We start from the raw sequence: 23,517 nt of genomic DNA, 5'->3' as shown, positions 1-23,517 counted from the left end.
CCCCATTTTATCAGCCTTCAAAAGCTTGATAAAGTTTTCACCCTGTCTGCAATGGCTTTCCTGGCCCTTTCTCCTTACTTGGGTTAGTTGTCTTTCCGTTGTGCTCCCACATGCATTTCTCCAGCAGGTGTCTTCTTCTACATAGTAGGCAACACACTGTTCCATCAATTAACTCATCTGCAGAAGGGTTGAAAGCAGAAGGGTTTTTGTTGTCTTTTGTTTGGGAACTTGAACCCAGGGGCACTCTACCAATGAGCTACATCCCCAGCCCTTTTTATTTTTTATTTTGAGACAGAGTTTTGCTAAGTTGCTGAGTCTGGCTTTGAATTTGTAATCCTCCTGCCTCTACCTCCTGAGTCACTAGGATTATAGGCATGTGCCATTGCTCCAGGCTAGAAGCTTTTCTTATCTTTGTCCTTTACTCAGTAATGGAACTCATATATTTTCATATATGAGTGATTGAATGGATTGGCTTCATTTGTCTCCCAACCTAAGAGAATTCTTCTTATGCTTTTTTTTTCTTTTTCTTTTTTTTTTTTTGGTATGGGGGATTGAACTCAGTGACACTCAACCATTGAGCCACATCCCCAGTCTTATTTTTAATTAAGAGACAGGGTCTCACTGAGTTGCTAGGTGCCTTGCTATTGCTGAGGCTTGCTTTGTACTTGTGATTCTCCTGTCTCAGCCTTCCGAGCTGCTGGGGTTACAGACATGCGCCACCACACCCAATCCAGAGTTAAGGTTTGATCTAGAAAGATTAATTCAAGGTAATGAACATATTCATTACCTCACCAACTTACTTTTTTGTGATGAAAATGTAAAGTTCCACTTTTTCAGCAATTTATTCATTATTTAATATTAACTCTTATTATTAAATTATTAACTGAGATCTAACACTAAAATTAATTCCTTTAGTCTTAATTGAAACTTTGTGTCCTCTGAGCAATATCTCTCCTTTCCTCACTCCTCTCCCCTAGCCTCTTGTAACTACTTTTCTACTCCTGTTTATATGAGATCAACTGTTTTAGATTCCACATATGAGATTACACAGTATTTATCTTCCTGTGTCTGACTTATTTCGCTTTATGTAATGTATTCATTTCCATCTATGTTGTCAGAATTTCTTTATTTTTAAAGTATTCCAATGTATATATATGGACCATGTTTTCCTTATTCAGTCATCCATTAATAGGTACTTAGATTGCCCCCATATCTTGGCTATTGTGAATAGTGCTGGAATGAACTTGGTAGTATAGATCTCTCTTCAACATGCCAATTTCAATATCTTTGGGTATTTACCCAGAAGAAGGATTGCTGGATTATATGGTAATTCTATTTTTGTCTTTTTTTTTTTTTGAGGAATCTCCATACTATTTTTAAAAATGACTGTATTAATTTGCATTCCTACCAATGGTACACAAAGTTTCCCTGTTCTCTGCATCCTCACCAATACTTGCTATCATTTGTCTTTTTGATAATAGCCATTCTAAGGTGATATCATTGTGGTTTTAATTTGGTCCCTGTGTCTTTTTTGTGTGTGTTTTTTGGTGCTGGGTATTGAACTCAGCTAATATAGTATAAGCACATGCTCTGTCACAGTGCTAAGCCCCTGGTCCCTACGCACTCTTTTTTTTTTTTTAAATATTTATGTTTTTTAGTTGAAAATGGACACAATAATTTTATTTATTTATTTTTATGTGGTGCTGAGGATGGAACCCAGTGCTTCACACATGCTAGGCAAGTGCTCTACCACTGAGCTACAACCCAGCCTCCCTACACATTCTTAAAAGTGAGAATCATATTGTGTAATTCTTTGAAGTCTACTACAGTTCTATTACCATTGTAGGTATTTTAATATTTTTTAAATAGTATATTGCAGTTCCCTTTATTTTCATTGTACAAACATGTATTGGGTGCCAGATTTATGTCAGATACCAGGAGTACAAAAATGAGTAGGGAAACTGTCCCTGTCCTCAAAGAGTGCACACTTTGAGAAGGAGACAAACATGTGAATGCATTTTTAAAATCCCTTCCACTCATTAAACTAGTAATTATGTGCATGTGTCTCTGAAATGCAACATCAAGAAGGGTATTTTGGAGCATGTAGCAGGAGACAAAAGGGAACTGTGCCAGCAGAAGTGATAGCTAACTGGAATCAATTCCCACAGAGGAGGTGTTACTCTTATTATAGCTGCCAAGACGTGCAGTTTGCCTCCTGGATGTTTCTTCAACTTTAGTTGTTCTTAGTCATTCTCTTAGTTCTCCTGTGGCCTGCTCATCTGATTGAACCATATTTGATGATACCAATAATTAGAGCTCTTCAAAAAGAAATTTTAAAAAATGTGTGATTTAGGAGCATTTTTGATACTGTCTCGGGTTATTGTTGTTATTTTCAATTGATTCATTGAAGTTAATTTTGTAATTGAAGGAATTTGAGTTTTTAGGCTCTTGAGACTAAAGATTTTGCAGACAGAAAAATGCTAAGATACAGTTGCTAAAGGGCATGTTTGAGTTACCTACCATTTAATGAAGTGTCATCACAAAGGAGCCTCTTGAGAGAAGATAAAGAAGAAAGATGTGAACAGGGTCATAGCAGGCTTTGTTGTGGAGGCCAAGGTTGGCCAAGATTGTTGATTAGAATTTTCAGAGTATCTTCGGAAACTCCACCTAGCCCAGGAAGTGAAGAACTTGAAGTGGATGGTTTATTCCTCTTTGACTCTGGTAAATTGGGAAGTACTCAAGGGAGGAACTGAAAACTGTATTTTAGCTGGGATAGAGAGGAAAGAGCATTGAGATCCATCTGTTGAATTTGTTTTTTTTTTTTTTTTCGGGGGGGGGTACCAGGGATTNTTTTTTTTTTTTGGGGGGGGGGGGGTTGGTACCAGGGATTGAACTAAGGGACACTCGACCACTGAGTCCCATGACCAGCCCTACTGTAATTTATTTAGAGACAGGGTCTCACTTAGTTGCTTAGCGCCTCGCTGTTCCTGAGGCAGTCTTTGAACTCGCAGTCTTCCTGTCTCAGCCTCCTGAGCCACTGGGATTACACGTGTGCACCACCATGCCTGGCCCATTGTTGAATTTTTATCAGATCACTAGTATCACTAGGAATTGTGCCACATCTAATCAATGCAGATGATTTAGGTCGCCAATTGCTAGCCCTGGAGTGGTGCTAGATACAATGGTGAGGAATAGCAATATACATTGTCATCCTTTCAAAGAATTTTGAAACTTGTTGAGTTTTTCTTCATGAACCAAACATGTGTAAGAAAAAAATTAATTATTCTTAGATGTAAGCAAATTTTTTATTCTGGAATATGAATTATATGGTATTTTGTTCTGGAGTGACTTTTTAAAAATATTTATTTTTTAATTATAGGTAGATACAATATCTTCATTGTATTTTTATGTGGTGCTGAGAATTGAACCCAGTGCTTCACGCATGGTAGGCGAGTGCTCTACCTCTGAGCCATAACCCCTGTAGTGACTTTTTGAGCAGTATTGGGGATTGAGCCTAGGGACACTCTACCATGCAACTATGACCCCCAACCCTTTTTGTTTTTTATTTTGTGACAGGATCTCACCTGGGCTGGCCTCAAACTTGACATTTCCCTGCCTCAGCCTCTCACCTTGCCAAAATTACAGACATGTACCACTGTGCATGGTTCATTAGTGACAAAATAATGAATTTGTTTTTTTAAAAGAAAGACTGAAATAGTACATGCTTCTTATTTTAGATAGTATTGGAGCAAGAATCATGTCTTTCTCAACTTCGCATCTGGAACAGATAGCCCTGGGACAAGGATGTAAATGTTCTTTGAAAGAACAAATAAATGAAGTATTATTTTGTTGGAAAAACTGTCCATAGTACATAATTCCTTGAAATGCAGAATTTAATGTATTTTTCAAAAAAGCTTTCAATATATTTCATGTTCAAACATAATTATTTGTAACACTTATTTTGAGTTCAGTTGTGTACTTTTAATATATATGTATGTGTATGTATGTATATGTGTGTGTGTGTATTTATTTATTTATTTAAATTGTAGATGGACACCAAACCTTTATTTTATTTATTTATTTTTATGTGGTGCTGAAGATTGAACTGAGGTCTTCACATGTGCTAGGCCAGCACTCTTCCACTGAGCCACAACCCCAACCCAGTTAAAGTGCTTTTGTGGAAGAAATAGTTCTACTGCTTCATCACAAATATAACCAACAACTAAAGAATTAAAATTCTGCCAGTAAAAGAAAAATCCCAAATGTTAAGATATTTATAAGTAAAATGATATTTACTAGTAAATGTATGCATGGAAGTTCTTAGATAACTGGTTATCCCAGAGTTATGGGTAGGAGTAATAAATTTTATGTGTATTAATTCACAATTAGATTTCACTTAGGAAGTTACATTAGATAGCTTAATTTGTCATCTTAATCACTGGAAGCTAAATGTGAGCAATTCATTATGCTCAACTCAACAAGGGTGTTTTTCTGTCTTTTCTATCTTTGGAAGTAAGAAAATGTTACAGTGTTGGCAGTCTGGTCTCCAAGAACATCACTGTGCAGAAGGAATAGGTTTCAGGGCTCTTGCCTATAATAGGTTTCAGGGCTCTTGTCTATACTCTTTCTTGGAATGCTGTGCCCATCAGAGAAAGCCCTGTCAAGAGGAAAAACAGGTATGATGAATTACTGTCTGGGCCCAGGTCCTAGATTCCTTGGTCAAGTGTAGCATATGTCTCCTGTGCCCTCTCCTGACCTCAGGGCTATCCAGGCTTATGATGACATAGTGGCAAACATGGACTTAATTGTAGCACGCTCTCTCTCTTGTGCTCTCTTTCTCTCTCTCTCTCTTTGTATAGTTATTACCTTAGTCCTTTGGCTAAGAGGCAAGTCTGAATCCTTTAGACTGTTACCTTGTTTACATTCTCCAGGGAGCCCACAGGTTTAAAGTGATGGAGCCAGTTAAGAAGCCTGTTGCTTATGATAGTGCAGTGTGTGCAACAGGAAGGATTTATTTATCCAGATAAGATTTTTGGACTAATTAGGCTTTTCTGAGTTTTGTCTTCTTTTTTGGTAATATCCTAACCTACAAGTATAAACCCTGGAAAAATCATTGCAGAAATTTATTTGGGGTTAGTTCCCACATTTCCTAGGTCTGAAGTTGTTTTAAATGAAGAGATAAGATTTTTCTTATTCACAAATGATGTTCACAATGAGTTCACTTTAAATTTTTTTTTTTTTTTAAATATTTATTTATTTTTTTAGTTCTCGGCGGACACAACATCTTTGTTTGTATGTGGTGCTGAGGATCGAACCCGGGCCGCACGCATGACAGGCGAGCGCGCTACCACTTGAGCCACAGCCCCAGCCCCACTTTAAATTTTTTTGAAGTAAAAATATTTAATAATTTTACTTTTAACTTCTTTTAATATTTTTAGTTGTAGATGGACACAGTATCTTTATTTTATTTGTTTACTTATATGTGGTGCTGAGGTTCAAACCCAGGGCCTCATATGTACGAGGCAAGTGCTCTGCCACTGAGCCAGAACCCCAGTGTCTACTTTTAACTTCTTGATAAAGGAAGAAACTATGTGGATAAGTCCTCTAGTATGTATTTCTTTCTCTTTTTTTAGCCTTTATTTTATTTATTTATCTTTATATGGTGCTGAGGATCAAACCCAGGGCCTCACAAGTGCTAGGCAAATGCTCTACTGCTGAGCTATAACCCCAGCCCTAGTATGTATTTCTTAAATTTAGGTTTAGTATATTTTTATTATTATTTTTTAGTTGTAGATGGACACAATCCCTTTATTTTATTTATTTTTTATGTGGTCCTGAGGATCGAACCCAGTGCCTCAAGCATGTTAGATGAGCGCTGTACTGCTGAGCCACATCCCCAGCCCTATGATGAGTTTTAAAATCTCTTTTAAGAGAATTTTAGCTGTTTCTTAAATACTCTAATATTAGCAATTTCAGAGCAAAAACTTTTTTAGAGTTTAATAAGAACTATGTCTCAGCCAGGCAATGAGGTCCAGCTACTCAGGAGACTGAGGAAAGCATTGCAAGTTCAAGGTCAGCCTAGGCAACTTAAGAAGACCTTGCTCAAAATAAAAACGGGGTGGGGATGTAACTCAGTGGTAGAGCACCCCTGGGTTCAATCCCTAGTACCGTATAAACAAAACAAAACAAAAACAAATTGCATGTCAGCTGGACAGTGGGCAGAGGCTTGTCCCCAAATATTTTGTTCCTCAAAAGTATTTAAATTTAAGAGTTGAAATTGCTAATTTATCTAAAAGGTTGCATTTACTTTTTAATATATTCCTGGTTGAAAAGTACTTAAACAGATTAACACCTGACTTCAGCTTTAAAGTAACTGGGAAAGAACTAACTCTTAAACAGAAAATCCACCAGTGTTGTCCACATACATGGGAGCTTAGCTCCTAAGAGGAAAATTGGGGGGCTTTAATTGATGAAACTTAGGGATTTACCAAAATTAATTGGAAATTTAAATAAGTTTGTTTTTTCATTCTTTATTTTGATCTTGTTTTATGTGGATTTTTGTCTTTGGAATCTGAAATTCTTTATCTGCTTTTCTCTCTGGAAAGAACTTACTTTGAATTGGTGAATTTCTATTAATCAGTTTGTTTCAATAGAGAACTTGTTCCAAATAAGTTGAATGAATCCTTAGTGTTTTTTTTAAAGGCATATTATAAGTTGGAGGTAAGGAGAAGTTTTTGCTTTTCTGTCTTTTCTAAGTAGATCTGAAAATAAGATGTTTCCCTAAGTTTTAGCAAAAGGATTTCACCTATATGTGGTCAATTTATGATCTCTTTCACCAATGCTGCTGCCCACCATTAAGTCTCTTATCACAGGGCATTTAAAAATGATGCCATAAAATGCATGTTGAGAATCTCTGTATCTCAGATGTACAGAAATCACATCTAAATGTCAATTCCTGAGTTAAGGAACTGACAATTATGGCACTTTCAGTCTCTATTAATAGTAGGCAGGAAATTATTGTGTTATTTATGTTATTCCTTATCTGTCTGTAGACTTAAATATTTGTTGAAAAGCATTTGTTTGTTTCATTGGGGCTATATATTTTTACCATTGTGCTAATTTGCTTACCTGAATTGTATTAAAGTTGTCCTTTAATTGTTTTGGGCTAAGTCTGTAGTTTGAAATTTCAGGATTATCCCCTGTGTACTATACATCAAAGATGAAATTTTAATGCTTTGTTCATTTACTACACAGCTCCTATTTGTCTGTAATGAAGCTGTATGGCTGGGCCCATCTATTTCAATAATAGTTATTTTATAGCTTCCTTTTGGATGTTGTTTAATATGAGAGGATAATTTTCCCAAATTCATTCAGAGGAGTCTGGGCATTTCTTTGGGATATGTTCATGTTCGTGTTTTTGCTTCTGATTTTAAAATAATTTTCCTTTGTTGTAGGATGAGCAGTTCTTAGGTTTTGGCTCAGATGAAGAAGTCAGAGTGCGAAGTCCCACAAGGTCTCCTTCAGGTATGGCCATTTAAGCTCACAGTGTCTTGAAGTTTTGTTTGTTAGGGTATTGAGGTTTCTTTTTTGTCTTCTTGGTATGTAGAGAATAATCTATAATCCGGGGAACAGGAAATGGCTTATGAGCTAGACTTTTGGGGGATGCTGCTCTGTCAGGTCACATGTGGTTCATTCTTCAGTATGTTTCTCTCTGGGAGCTACTTGTGGAATGGGAATGGGTTTCCACAGAATGATTGGGAAACCTGATATGTTTGAAGATACCCTACTAAGTGCTTCCTCAGTTACACATTTTTGTATTATGTATTAGTATATACTGCCTTTGGAAATAATTTGGCTATTATTTTTTACAGGTGAAATTTGGTCTATTGTCAAAGAACTAAACACAAAATTAGACGATATGAAACAATTTTATCTGGTTCTTGAAAGGTATATTAAAAAAAGAAAACATTGTGGTTAGCTCTTGCGCTGCTAGGCCTAAAAGACCTAACAAGAACAATTATAGAGAAGGAAAGGTTTATTTGGGCGGCTCACGGTTTAGAGATCTCAGTTTATGGATAGCTGGGTCCATTCCTTCGGGCTCAAGGTGAGGCAGAACATCATGGTGGAAGAGTGAGGCAGAGGGATGCAGCTTACATGATGATCAAGAAGCAGAGAGAGAGAGACTCCACTCACCAGATACAAAATATGTACCCCAAAGGCATGCCCCCAATTACTCACCACATCCAGCCACACCCTACCCGCCTTCAATTACCACTCAATTAATCCCATCGGAATTAATTCACTGATTGGGTTAAGGTTCTCATAACCCAATCTCTTGTCCTCTGAACCTTCTTGCATTTGTCTCCCACATGAGCTTTTGGAGGACATCCACACCAAATCATAACAGCAAATAAAAGTTATATGAGGTGTTTCCATTTATTTAGCAATATATGTCATTGTTCTCACCAACAAAATATCTAGAATAACTTGACATTCTAGACTTACAAGCAGTTTCCTAAGAGAAGGTCCTCAATGTAAATAACATTTTTTTTGACTTGCATAATTCAATTCTGTATAGAACAGGGCTTAAAGATTTTTTTTTGCCCGGGGGTGTACGAGGAATTGAACTAAGGGGCACTCAGCCACTGAGCCACATTCCCCAGCCCTATTTTGTATTCTGTTTAGAGACAGGGTCTCACTGAGTTGCTTAGTGCCTTGCTATTGCTGAAGCTGGCTTTGAACGCATAGTCCTCCTGTGTCAGCCTCCTGAGCTGCTGGGATTATAGGCACGCGCCACTGCACCCAGCTAGCGCTAAAGATTTTTTGTTGGAACATACATTCTCCCATCCTGCTGACATTCCAATTTATTATATGATTATCTTGGATTTTATATGAATAGACAATGTATTTAAATATGGTAAATATGATATAGTTAGCTGGTTTTGTTCTTTAACTTAGTTTGTGATGTTTGCTGGCATTTGGGTCACACTTAAAGTCATGATATGTTACATAGCAATCTAATTCTAATACCCAAGTTCACAATTATTCTTTATCCAAATGGTGTTGATATTGCCATTCTAGTTGGGAGAAGTTTGCCAATACTACCTGAGTATCTGTGCTATTTAGACTGTGGCAGTGGTTTCTTGAAGATGTGTTGAATCCTTAAAACTTCATATTGGAAAGGAATTTTAGGGATCATCTGGTCCAACCCTTCATTTACAGAGGACAAAATGAGGCCAAGAAAATATATGATGAACTTTTATTTATAACCAACGTGTGAGTTCTTTGGATATGTTGTGGATTAAGGAAGTTTGCAGAGCTGGAACCCTGTCTGTTCTGCTTTATTCTACTTATCTACCAACACTTTTTGAAAAAGTAGGGTGGAAGAGGTTTTTTGGATTGATTAAGCCCTCTGAATAACCATGTTCAAGTCTACCAAAATCAGGAATCTCTTCATGTACTTTACAGCATGAGTTTATATACACACACATATGTGTATATATATATTTGTGTGTGTGTGTGTGTGCATGTATACACACACACACACATTAGTTGTTGATGGAACTTTATTTATTTATTTATATGTGGTGCTGAGAATCTAACCCAGTGCCTCACATGTGTGAGGCAAGCACTCTACTGCTGAGCTACATTCCTAGCCCTGGGCATGAATTTTTAACTTACAACTCTTAGGATCATTTCTTCTAAAGTTTTTTTTCTTGGCTGTCCGTTTACTTTGAATCATGTACTTTTTTTTGGCCATATGGATATCCTTCATTATTTATAAAATGAAAAGTAGTTTCTCTGCTGTCTTCTTGTCTGTTACATTTGTTATATTAGTATATATTGAGAATGGATTTGCGAATCTTTATTAAGGGAAGTCTCGTTAAGTTAATTGGTAAGAAATGAATTTATATTTTAAAAGCTCAACAATAAGACTTTTGTAGATTTCTATTTTGTTAGAAAGTGGCTCCATCGTAAAATGTTCATACTGGCCTAAATCTCTTTCAATCCCTATTCAGGGAAGTTTTAGTTTCAGAAGAATGTTCTCCTGTGAAACACTGAGAGTTGGAAATGTACCTCAGTGATAGAGGACTTAGCATGCACGAGGCACAGGGTTCCATCTCCAGTACCATAAAAATAAAACGAAACAAAGCCTATAAAACACTGAAAAGTCAAGAGAGAAAATGTGATATCATAGGAAATTTTAATACATTTTAAAATTCAGGTTTATGTAAGTATTTGAGAGTCCTGTTGATAAGTAGCAAATCGAGCTAGTTTGTAAATGGGCAAATTTCCTTTATTAGAATAGAAGTAATTTAATTTAATATATTGCTGATTTGTTCTTGATATCAGTTAAGGTTAAATCTTTTTGTAACTTGGGACTACGTAGTTCAAGAGTCACTAGATAGGAAAGTAGATTAGTGGACACATTATGTCACTTCACATACCACTGGGTTCAGTGACCTTATTCTGAGATCTTATGAATGATTATTTTCCTATTTAATAAAACTTTCTTAGTTTACTTTGGTAAAATATGGGCTGGAGATATAGCTCAGTTGGTAGATTGCTTGCCATACATGCACAAGGCCCTGGATTCAATCCCCAGCACCACCAAAACCAAAACAAAACTTGGGTAAAACAGATTGAATATGTAGGATCCTGAGCTGCCCAGGAGAATTTTCCTATGAAAGTTAGTATGTTGTTGGTTGAAGAGCACCTTGTTCAAATTTATTCAAAGCCAAAATGTTGAAGTAAAAAGGTAGGATGATTTCTGGGGTGCATGCCTGTAATCTCAGCAGCTCTGGAGGCTGATACAGGAGGATCTCAAGTTCAAAGCCAGCCTCAGCAATAGCAAGGCACCAAGCAACTCAATGAGACCCTGTTTCTAAATAAAACACAAAATAGAGCTGGGGATATGGCTCAGTGGTTGAGTGCCCCTGAATTCAACCCCCAGTAAACACCCCCTCCCAAATAAAAGTGAGATTATTTACTAGAAGCAGATTTCTAAATGTTATTGTTAGTGGCTAGAATAAGGTAGTATAATTTTGAAAAAGAAAAAATTTTACTTCAGAAAAGAACTTGCTCATCTGAAAATTGTAGAAAAATTAGTTTTCAATGGAAAACCTCTTATTATCTTGATTTCTGTGTCAAAAATAATTAAATGTTCTTTCAGGAGGAATGTTATTTACTTTTTTTTTTTTGAGACAAAATTTTGGTGAAATTAAGCACAATTAAGATGTTCTGTTGACTCAATAGACCCAAGTTGAGTTCAGTACAAAATGGCCTGTGCTAAATTATAATCAGCTTAGTTAAGCCCTGAACTACATAGCTAAATATATGCTCTTCATTGTTTAATTTCTATACACAGTTAAAACTAGTCCTCGAAAACCTCGCGGGAGACCTAGAAGTGGCTCTGACCGAAATTCAGCTATCCTCCCAGACCCATCTGTGTTTTCCCCTCTAAATAAATCAGAGACCAAATCTGGAGATAAGATCAAGAAGAAAGATTCTAAAAGTATAGAAAAGAAAAGAGGAAGACCTCCCACATTCCCTGGAGTAAAAATCAAAATAACACATGGAAAGGACATTTCAGAGTTACCAAAGGGAAACAAAGAAGATAGCCTGAAAAAAATTAAACGGACACCTTCTGCTACATTTCAACAAGCCACAAAGATTAAAAAACTAAGAGCAGGTAAACTCTCTCCTCTCAAGTCTAAGTTTAAGACAGGGAAGCTTCAAATAGGAAGGAAAGGGGTGCAGATTGTACGACGGCGAGGAAGGCCTCCATCAACAGAACGGATAAAGACCCCTTCGGGTCTCCTCATTAATTCTGAACTGGAAAAGTCCCAGAAGGTTCGGAAAGACAAGGAAGGAACACCTCCACCCACGAAAGAAGATAAGACAGTTGTCAGACAAAGCCCTCGAAGGATTAAGCCAGTCAGGATTATTCCTTCTTCTAAAAGGACAGATGCAACAATTGCTAAGCAACTTTTGCAGAGGGCAAAAAAGGGGGCTCAAAAGAAAATTGAGAAAGAAGCAGCACAGCTGCAAGGAAGAAAGGTGAAGACACAGGTCAAAAACATCCGACAGTTCATCATGCCTGTTGTCAGTGCTATCTCCTCACGGATCATTAAAACCCCTCGGCGATTTATAGAGGATGAGGATTATGACCCTCCCATTAAAATTGCCCGGCTGGAGTCTACACCAAATAGTAGATTCAGTGCCACATCCTGTGGATCTTCTGAAAAATCAAGTGCAGCTTCTCAGCACTCCTCTCAAATGTCTTCAGACTCCTCCCGATCTAGCAGCCCCAGTGTTACTTCCACAGATTCTCAGGCCTCTGAGGAGATTCAGGTACTTCCTGAAGAGCGGAGTGACACCCCTGAAGTTCATACTCCACTGCCTATTTCCCAGTCCCCAGAAAACGAGAGTAATGATCGGAGAAGCAGAAGGTATTCAGTGTCAGAGAGAAGTTTTGGATCTAGAACAACTAAAAAATTACCAACTCTGCAGAGTGCCCCCCAGCAGCAGACCTCCTCTTCTCCACCTCCACCTCTGCTTACTCCCCCTCCTCCACTGCAGCCAGCCTCCAGTATCTCTGACCACACACCCTGGCTTATGCCTCCAACAATCCCCTTAGCATCACCGTTTTTGCCTGCTTCTGCTGCTCCCATGCAAGGGAAGCGAAAATCTATTTTGCGAGAGCCGACGTTTAGGTGGACTTCTTTAAAGCATTCTAGGTCAGAGCCACAATACTTTTCCTCAGCAAAGTATGCCAAAGAAGGTCTGATTCGCAAACCAATATTTGATAATTTCCGACCCCCTCCACTAACTCCTGAGGATGTTGGCTTCGCGTCTGGTTTTTCTACATCTGGTTCTGCTGCTTCAGCCAGGTTGTTTTCACCACTCCATTCTGGAACAAGGTTTGATATGCACAAAAGGAGCCCTCTTCTGAGAGCTCCAAGATTTACTCCAAGTGAGGCACACTCTAGAATATTTGAGTCTGTAACCTTGCCTAGTAATCGAACTTCTGCTGGAACATCCTCTTCAGGAGTATCTAATAGAAAAAGGAAAAGAAAAGTGTTTAGTCCTATTCGATCTGAACCAAGATCTCCTTCTCACTCTATGAGGACAAGAAGCGGAAGGCTAAGTACTTCTGAGCTGTCACCTCTCACCCCCCCGTCTTCTGTCTCTTCCTCGTTAAGCATTTCTGTTAGTCCTCTTGCCACTAGTGCCTTAAACCCAACTTTTACTTTTCCTTCTCATTCCCTGACTCAGTCTGGGGAATCTCCAGAGAAAAATCAGAGACCAAGGAAGCCGACTAGTGCTCCAGCAGAGCCATTTTCATCAAGTAGTCCTACTCCTCTCTTTCCTTGGTTTACCCCAGGCTCTCAGACTGAGAGGGGGAGAAATAAAGACAAGGCCCCTGAGGAGCTGTCCAAAGATCGAGATGCTGAGAAGAGCGTGGAGAAGGACAAGAGTAGAGAGAGAGACCGGGAGAGAGAAAAAGAGAATAAGCGGGAGTCAAAGAAAGAGAAAAGGAAAAAGGGATCAGAAATTCAGAGTAGTTCTGCTTTGTATCCTGTGGGTAGGGTTTCCAAAGAGAAGGTGGTTGGTGAAGATGTTGCCACTTCATCTTCTGCCAAAAAAGCAACAGGGCGGAAGAAGTCTTCATCACTTGATTCTGGGACTGATATTGCTTCTGTGACTCTTGGGGATACAACAGCTGTCAAAACCAAAATACTTATAAAGAAAGGGAGAGGAAATCTGGAAAAAACCAACTTGGACCTCGGCCCAACTGCCCCATCCCTGGAGAAGGAGAAAACCCTCTGCCTTTCCACTCCCTCATCTAGCACTGTTAAACATTCCACTTCCTCCATAGGCTCCATGTTGGCTCAGGCAGACAAGCTTCCAATGACTGACAAGAGGGTTGCCAGCCTCCTAAAAAAGGCCAAAGCCCAGCTCTGCAAGATTGAGAAGAGTAAGAGTCTTAAACAAACTGACCAGCCCAAAGCACAGGTACTCCTTTGACCTTGCCTTTAAAACTATCAGTTTACTGCACCCCTTCTACAGGCTAGATTTAATTAAGCTAAATGTCTCAGTTACGTCCAATTGTGTAAAAAGTATGGTAGAGGGGTGGTGTGTGCAATGGTTTTTCAAAGACTGGTATGATTTTGATAATTAGAAAATGGGAAGGCATTAACATTCTAAGTAGAGGGAACAGTGTGGATAGAGATGTAAAAGTATAAAACGTATATGAGAAAGTGTGAACTAAGTAGCTAAAAGATAGGTTGGAACGATATTACAGACTGCTGAGTTGTTTGAGGTATAATCTGGGGCTTAAATTTTGAAAGTACATTTTTATAGTTACGTTTTAATATTTATCAAAGAAGAGAAAACGAGAATATTCTCTTCCTCTGTGTAGTGAGTGATTAGAGCAATAGACAATAGATGTTTGTGACTTACAAATGGGAAGCTTATCCTTAATTTGTGGAGCAGAAAAAATGTAGAATTTAGTTCATTAAGATGACACCAAACAAGCCGGGCCCGGTGGCGCACGCCTGTAATCCCAGCAGCTTGGGAGGCTAAGGCAGGAGGATTGCGAGTTCAAAGCCAGCCTCAGCAAAAATGAGGTGCTAAGCAACTCAGTGAAACCCTGTCTCTAAATAAAATACAAAATAGGGCTGTGGATGTGGCTCAGTGGTGGAGTGCCCCTGAGTTCAATACCCAGTACCCCACTGCCCACCCCCTCAAAAAAGTTGACACCATACCAAACTAATTTTTACCAGGATCAGCAATTTTTGTTCTGTAGTAGATGTATATTTATTTATTTCAACATACTGAGTTAGGTTAAGATGGCCAAAAACTTAGATTTTATGTTGTAATTCCCCTTTGAGCCATATTTACATTTAATGATTCTACCAATTGAGAGTTCTAGTAGCAGTGTGACAAGACTTATTTCTGACACTATGTTGGATGGTTTTGGTTTGCCTTCTGGTGATAAGACCAATGGCTTTTCAGTATGTGAGATACTTATGTTTGGAGCCATGGTCTTTTATATTTTCATTTATAGACTATTTCACCCACTTCTCTGTTGATAAGGAAATATAGGAAACAATCTATAGTTAGAACACCAGACTGAACCTTTTTGTGATATAGATTGACAGCTTGAATTTTGAGGGAAATTGTAAAGAATTAGTATAATTGGAAATGGAAGATTTCTGTTTTTTGATGAGAGGCCTTTTTGCTGCCATTTTCAGAATGCAGAAGTAGTTGATTTCTGTGTATTGATAGGGCTTATCAGCTGGGAGTAATTAGTTGCATGTTTTGATAATGGATCTAATGAAGTGCTCAAGTATACCTTGGCTTCATTTAATTATATTTGCAGCATGCATGATCATCATCATTTTTGGCCTTTCTTGTGTTTAGGGTCAAGAAAGTGATTCATCAGAGACCTCTGTGCGAGGACCTCGAATTAAACATGTCTGCAGAAGAGCTGCTGTTGCCCTTGGCCGAAAACGAGCTGTGTTTCCTGATGACATGCCCACCCTGAGTGCCTTACCATGGGAAGAACGAGAAAAGATTTTGTCTTCCATGGGAAATGATGGTAGGTCAGAGGGTTAGTATTGGGATATAAACAGTTTTTTGACTTGTTCACCAGTCTTTCCAAGATACCCAGTAGCAGGGCTGGGATTGTGGCTCAGCAGTAGAGCGCTCACCTAGCATGGGCGGGACCCGGTTCAATCTTCAACACCACATAAAAATAAAGGCATTGTGTTGTGTCCATCTACACCTAAAACAATAAATATTAAAAAAAAAAAAAGATAACCAGTAGGCTGTTCATAGTTTGGGTCTTTCAAAAAACAGATAACTAGAGGGTGTTAAATGTGTAAAGATTTTATTACGGGAAATGCCTGATTAAAAAAAGGGACAAGTAGCCAGGGAAAACTGGGAGAGCTGTCAGACTCTAGTGCAAGAAGAGAGGGAAGGAAGGTTGGGCAGAACCTTCTTAGATTGCCATGTAGTGTTAGGTTTGGCAAGGCTGTCAGGGAGTCTTCCAACAAAGCTGGCTGTCAGAGAAGACTTGTGTGTCTCAGAAACAAGCCTACTTGGTAACTTACTGCTGGGGAGCAACCATGTAGCCTCTTTATCATTGGATTTCAGAGGGGCCCTTGGTCAGTTATGCTCCCTGGAATTGGAGGTCTGTGAGACACATTCTCATAATTGCCATATAGTTCTGAAATGTTGGGTTGCAGCTTTAACAAATTTAGAGATTTAGAGAATCCTTAGAAGCATTCAATTCATGTTCTTGATTCTAGGTTAGACTGTCTTATTTTCAGTATTTGGATTTTTGTTTTCATTAAGCTGCAAGGTACAGGTCTTTTTAAACATCTAAATTATTACTTAGAAAAAAATCTGAGTTCTACATATGAATATTTTTGCGTGGTGGTACATACTTGTAATCCCAGAAACTTGGAGGCTGAGGCAGGAGGATCATGAGTCTAGGCAACCTAGCAAGTCACTCTCAAAATTTTTAAAGATAATAGAAAAAATTAAAAAATAAAAAGGAGGGGAGGCCTTGGGCTGTAGCTTAAAAGTAGAGTGTCACTGGGTTCAATCCCCAGTACCCTCCAAAAAATGTATTTTCATTTTTTGATTACCAATTAAAATGAAGTTTGAATGTATCTAATGATTCAAAGGGATTTTAAGGGTTTTGCCCTCTACTTCCAAAAAGGAAATGGATATTCCTTTGGAATTAATGGCACATTTCTTTAACAGACAAGTCATCAATTGCTGGCTCAGAAGATGCTGAACCTCTTGCTCCACCCATCAAACCAATTAAGCCTGTCACCAGAAACAAGGCCCCTCAGGAACCTCCAGTAAAGAAAGGACGAAGATCAAGGCGGTGTGGGCAGTGTCCTGGCTGCCAGGTGCCTGAGGACTGTGGCGTTTGCACTAATTGCTTAGACAAGCCCAAGTTTGGTGGCCGCAATATAAAGAAGCAGTGCTGCAAGTAAGTGGGTCTTACTCTGAGGTGTTGGCCTCTCAATCATGAAGGTTTCTTATTTATCCCTGGATTGTTGCAAAGATACATTAGGAAACTGAAAGTGATTGTATTGAATCTCCTTGAGCTGCAAGATTAGTTGCAGAGTTGGGTTTTGTGAAGTGTTTAGATTTGGGCTGTCCTTAAATAAGGAATGCTCTGGGGCAGTGCTGTCTAATAGAATAGAGTGATGGAAATGTTCTGTATGTGCTCAGTTCAATATGGTACTCATTAGCCACATGTGGCTATTGAGCATTTGGCTTGTGGCTAGGTTTAACTGAGGAACTACATTTTTATTTCATTTCTTTTAAGTTAATTTAAATCTAAATAACCACATGTGAGTAGTGACTACCATATTAGTGTAGTTCTGGAAGGGTTCTGCTTAAAAGTTGACAAGTTTAAGCAGAATATTTATTGAGCCAATTGAAACAACTTTTATCTTCATGACAGTTAGGAAACTTTAGAGACATCTTACCTGAATTTCTGGGCTCTTTGACTCAGAATACTATTTTTTCGCCCGTTTTAGTCAAACTTTTGCCATCTGTGATTTTATTTGTTTAAAATGAATCAGAAGAGTCACATAGTCAGAAATTTTGGTAATTGAACATCTCATAAATTGCCTGACACAAGTAGATGCTGAATGAATGAATGACATGAAAGTGATTATTTTAAAGCATAGTTGGAGGAAATACTATACCAGGGCAGACAGTTTCTGTGCTTTGGTTTGTCCTTAAGGAAGAATTTTGTCTTAGGTCCTTTAATGGTAAAAAGTGAGTTATTACAAAAAGGTACATGATAATAGGACACAACTGCACAGAATTTAGGGGTTGGAATAGACTGTACAATTTTAGACTTCATATTAAGTTTAAGTTTTATTAAATTTAAATCAAAGGATGACAGTTATCAAAGCCATGAGATAGATATACCTATAGCATTACAGTGGCAGACAGAACCTGGGTGATTTTAGTCAGTTTTATGTGCATATGAATATTAAATCTTATAAAGGAAGCAGTACTCATATGATTACAAGAAATATTAATTGGGGGCTAGAGTTGTGGCTCAGTAGTAGAGCACTCCCCTAGCATGTGTGAGGTACTGATTTTGATCCTCGGCATGCATAGATAGTCAGATAGATAGATAGATAGATAGATAGATAGATAAATGTATTGTGTCCATCTACAACTAAAAAAAAAAACCTTAAAAAAAAAGAAATTTTATGTGGCTGGGGTTGTGGCTCAGCGGTAGTGCGCTTGCCTAGCATGCGTGAGGCTCTGGGTTCGATTCCCAGCACCACATAAAAATAAAATTAAGATATTATGTTCACCTATAACTAAAAAATAAATATTAAAAAAAATTTTTAATTGATCATTTTGTGTGTGGTAATAGTCACTATTGAATTACAACAAATTTGAGGCCCATTTCCAAAATAATTTGCTGTTTTTAAGATCCTAAAGGTAGGCAAAATTGCTGATCCAAGGATTTTAAAGGCTCAGATTTAACTTGGGTAATAATTAGTCCTTATTTCAGCTGTTAGGATGAACTTGAATAAAGATTCACTGATTTTTGCAGATAAATCATCACTTGTTTCAGTTGCTTCTCTTTTAAATGCAATTTATTTTATGGCTTATCCCTTGTTTCCTAGGATGCGAAAATGTCAGAATCTACAATGGATGCCTTCCAAAGCCTACCTTCAGAAGCAAGCTAAAGGTAGTGTTGTAAAAAGGCCTTCCCCCAGATGTCCCTGCTTTTATGTCATTGTTGTATACCTTCAGTATAAAGAGAATACTAGGGGGTTTTTGTTGTTGTTGTTGTTGTTGTTTGTTTTGTTTTTTTTCTTTTAAAGTTCTACTCTTTCCCGGGGAGTTGATGGTTGTTGAAGCTAGATGATAGGTACGTGGGGGTTCATTTGACTATTTGACTCTTCCTTATTTGGGGGTATGTTTGACAATCCATAGTACAAATAAATAAATAAATAAATTCATAAAAATTGTAGTTCATCCCACTTCCTAGAGAAATAAAAATGTAGCTACTTCAGCTGATCAACTTGGCATTGTTTCTTGAGTCTTTCAGTGCCAACTTTAGCTGCAGGAAACTGAGAACAAGATGATGTTACATTTCTGTTCTATTTTAACAAAAATTTTTCTCATATTTATAGATTATCTTATTGTGTTGTTCCCCTAGCTGTGAAAAAGAAAGAGAAAAAGTCTAAGACCACTGAAAAGAAAGAAAGCAAAGAGAGCACTATTGTGAAAAGCTTGGTGGACTCTAGTCAGAAACCTCCCCCATCAGCACGTGAGGATCCTGCCCCAAAGAAGAGCAGCAATGAGCCTCCACCTCGAAAGCCAGTGGAGGAAAAGATTGAAGAAGGGAATGCCCCTGCACCCGGGCCTGAGCCCAAACAAGTCACCACTCCTGCTTCTAGGAAGTCCAGCAAGCAGGTCTCCCAGACAGCACCAGTCATCCCCCCTCAGCCACCTAGCACAGCACCACCAAGGAAAGAGATTCCCAAGATCACTCCGAGTGAGCCTAAGAAAAAGCAGCCTGTACCACCAGAGTCAGGTAAGCAAGGAAGGCAGGAAGGAATGGTGAACCACAGTGCTATACAGTGTGGTTCTACTGGTGTCTGGAACAACATTTGGAAACCTAAAATGTTTGAGGTATTCAGTTCTAGAAAATTAACTTTCTTTTTAACTGTTATGTAATAACAAACAAAAGCAAAAAAAAAAAAAGAGAGAGAGAGAGAGAGATTATCTTAATTTCCAGTGTGACTCTTGGAGTTCTTTGTTTTTTTCTAATGCCCCTTTCTTCACAGCAGTTGAACCTAAAGTATTCATTGCCAGCATTCATAGCAATATATTTTCAATTCTTTAGGTCCAGAGCAAAGCAAACCGAAAAAAGTAGCTCCCCGCCCAAGTATTCCTGTAAAACAAAAACCAAAAGAAAAGGTGAGGAGAGATTTGTTTTTCTGTGTTCTGTTATGCAGGGAAAAACCTTGTCCTTGACATTTTCATGATTAACGGAAAATTATGTAAATGGTGGTGGAATTTGTTAAAATTAACCAACTTCAGGCCTAGGCTTTAGCCCATGTCTTTTTTTTGGGGGGGGGGTGTCTTTTTCTTTTTGCTTCTTTGTGAACCTCACATGTTGTAACCTAAGAATGTGTTTATTCTTCAGGTCACTTTCTGTCCTCAACATATAATATACTTTATCAAGATTTGTCTGTAAAAATGACCTTTACCTGTGGAAAAAAATACTATTTTTATTTATTATGGACAGAAACAGAGGATTTAAGTGTTTTTGTTTTTTGTGATGCTGGGGATCAAACCCAGGGCTTCCTGCATGTGAGGCAAGTGCTGTACCACTGAGTTACAATCCCAGTCAAGTTAAGAATTTTCTGAAGATTACTTCTCTGTTTATAGGATACTTATGTTGTAAACATATGTTCCAGATTTATTAATTGAAAATGTGAAGGCAAGTAGGGTGTGGTTTTGTTCTATAACCATCTTTTGTCTCCTTAGGAAAAACCTCCTCCAGTCAATAAGCAGGAGAATACAGGCACTTTGAACATACTCAGCACTCTCTCAAATGGCAATAGTTCTAAGCAAAAAATCCCTGCAGATGGAGTCCACAGGATCAGAGTGGACTTTAAGGTAAAGCTATTTAGTAATGATGCAGTTTATTCATGGCCTTTAAATAAAAGAAAATGGTGATGAATTGTGTTGAAAGAGAGGAAATCAGTACCAACTTGAAGAAATGTGTAATAACTACAGGTTAGCATTATGGGCTCAGGTGTGTAAGAGCTTTAGTCACTCTTGTGGTCATTGTTTCTAAATTTCCTGAAGAACATAGCCATTGAAAAACCCGTTCATCTTAAGCAGTATCTGAGGGAGTAACTCTTTCACATAGGAATGCTCAAACTATGATGATTGCTTCAGTTAGCAAAACTAAGGAAATTTCAGTCCAAGTATATTTTGGCTGTATATTTAAGAATTGAACCAAGAGGTGATAGTTTGAATCTGAAATTTAAAAATTTAAAAACAGCAGTTATGTTTGGACTCACTGAAATGAAATAACTCTTGATATCACTTTTGATTAATGATTTTTCCCTTCATTTTGTCATTATAAAACTTTCTTTTCTGCTCTTTTGCACTGCTAGATATTAAACCCAGGGCCTCATACATGCTAGACAAGTGCTTTACTGCTGAGCTACACCCCCAGGCTCTTGTAAAACTTGTGTAAGTGATCTTTCTCTCTGCCTACAGGAGGATTGTGAAGCAGAAAACGTGTGGGAGATGGGAGGCTTAGGAATCTTGACCTCTGTTCCTATAACACCCAGGGTGGTTTGCTTTCTCTGTGCCAGTAGTGGGCATGTAGAGGTAAGTATCCTGCTTCTTTGCACCCTAGAAACTGTAACAGATTATTTTGCCGTGATAAAAGAAACTATTCCTTTTGTTGGTATTTAGCAGGTACTATCCTTGTTTAAATCAGCTAATGAAATATTTTAAAGTTTTTTGGAGATTTCAGAAAGAAATCTGCTTTTTAGAGTAATAGTCTTTTAAATTCAATCTTTATTAGAGTTCTGGTATTTCTATTAGATGTTTAAACATGAGGAAAATGATAGTGTCCCTTTATAAAAAGGAATGTTGTTAATGGTTATTTAATTTTTTGTCTTCTTTTTCTCTTTTTATTGATATAATTCTATGTAATGGTGGGATTCAATGTTACATATTTATTTGTATATACAACGTAATATTGGTGGTTGTTTCACATTGACTACAAAAACCCGCTTATTTATAAAAAGCTCTTTTTGACAGTAAGGAACAAAATCTAGTGAAAAGTGGGCAAAGGACAGAAATGGATAATTCACAAAATGAGAAACAAAAAAACGTGGCATTGTAGGGGAGGATTTTTAATTCTTCTAGTAACCAAAAACTGGAAATTAAAGCATGGTAAAAAGAATCGTGCAGAAATGGGAACTTTTTTTTTCAGTTGTAGATGGACACAGTACCTTTATTTTATTAATTTATTTTTATGTGGTGCTGAGGATTGAACCCAATACCTCACACATGGTAGGCAAGTGCTCTACTACTGAGCTATATCCCCAGCCCTTTTCATTTTGAGACAGAGTCTCATTAAGTTGCCCAGGCTGGCCTTGAACTTAATTATCCTGCTGCTTTAGTCTCCCAAGTAGCTAGGATTACAGGTGTGTCCCACCATGCCTGGCTTACATGTTTGTCTTAAAGAAATACTTAGAAAAGTTGACAGATTATCTCTACCTCTCTGACTCTCTCTATCTAATAGAAACAACTTGAAAGTCTATCATAGGGAGCCTGGGTTAAAATAATGATAGGACATGTATATAATGGGCAAATATGATAATATGGTCTGATATTAACATAGATGTTCATGACAGGTCACCGAGTGAAAAGAGAAGGTTACAAAGTATACATAGTACATGATCTCATTTGGGTTTGAATAAATGTTTTTAAACTATATACATAGAGCTGGGCACAGTGGCTCATACCTATAATTCCAGTGACTTGGGAAGCTGAGGCAGGAGGATCATAAGTTCAAAGCCAACTTTAGCAATTTAGAAAGATCCTGTTTCAAAATGAAAAAGGATTGAGGATGAGGCTCAGTAGTAAAGCACAGGAAGGAAGGAAGGAAGGAGGNGAGACTACTTAGAAACTGGAATATTTTGTTAACTTCCATGGGAAGTTTTTATCGTAGCTAACTGCAAATGAATGCTCTAAGCCAATAGAGCCAAAGTGTGACTTATATACATTTGATTGTACTTAATCCTCCCGCCTCAGCCTTTAATAGTTAGGCTAGGGGAAAAATGGAGAATGATTTATATCATAATATTTAAAATGTAGTTGGATTGTGGGTGGCCTTTGTTTTCTGTTTTTATCTTCTTGAGGTCGCTGCAGTAGGATGAGAAAGGAAGAGAATAGCACAATTTTAAATAGGAAGCAGTATTTTGTCATTGATAAGGGATAAATTTTAAGACCTATACAATTCTCAAGTTCCTGAATACCTAGTTAACTTTTATTCATCACATATGTATTCAGTAATTACAAACAAAATCCAAGGCCTGGTTAAAATCTGGATGTTGAATAGTCAGTGATACTCAGAACTAGCATAGACTCAGTTCTGCTCACTTGCTATTGTAGTTATACATTAGCAAAATTACAAGTTGTTGACTGGTCTTCGGTTCATTAAGGAGATACTTTGTTTGTGTTTCATAGGAACATTGTACTAAGTGCTGGGGTTGCTTCAAATGTTGCTGAGACTAAGAATAGTGGGTTTATAAGTGTCAGGGGTCCACAGTATCTCTTTTTTCCTCTGTAGACTAATGCTTTGCATTCATACATACACTACCCACAGGAATAACTTAACTTTTTGTAGTACCAGTCCTTCAGCTTCTATGATTAAATTGATGTTTTTTTTTTAGTGTGGTATTGTTCTAATTG

At 37.8% G+C, this 23,517-nt stretch overlaps 1 protein-coding gene across 1 annotated transcript in view; it reads left to right on the top strand.

The window, feature by feature from the left end:
• Kmt2a (lysine methyltransferase 2A) overlaps positions 1-23,517 on the top strand; it is an 85,187-nt gene that overhangs the window by 24,365 nt on the left and 37,305 nt on the right. The window contains exons 8-16 of the mRNA XM_048795611.1: positions 7,455-7,524; positions 11,369-14,019; positions 15,430-15,607; positions 16,780-17,014; positions 18,687-18,751; positions 19,226-19,603; positions 19,916-19,989; positions 20,563-20,694; positions 21,307-21,420. Of these exons, the coding sequence (XP_048651568.1) occupies positions 7,455-7,524; positions 11,369-14,019; positions 15,430-15,607; positions 16,780-17,014; positions 18,687-18,751; positions 19,226-19,603; positions 19,916-19,989; positions 20,563-20,694; positions 21,307-21,420 (3,897 nt within the window). The remainder of the gene's footprint in view (positions 1-7,454; positions 7,525-11,368; positions 14,020-15,429; positions 15,608-16,779; positions 17,015-18,686; positions 18,752-19,225; positions 19,604-19,915; positions 19,990-20,562; positions 20,695-21,306; positions 21,421-23,517) is intronic.

The sequence above is a fragment of the Marmota marmota genome, unplaced genomic scaffold, assembly GCF_001458135.2.
Source record: "Marmota marmota marmota unplaced genomic scaffold, marMar, whole genome shotgun sequence".
NCBI lineage: Eukaryota > Metazoa > Chordata > Mammalia > Rodentia > Sciuridae > Marmota > Marmota marmota.
This window is presented reverse-complemented; position numbering and strand designations above follow the sequence as displayed.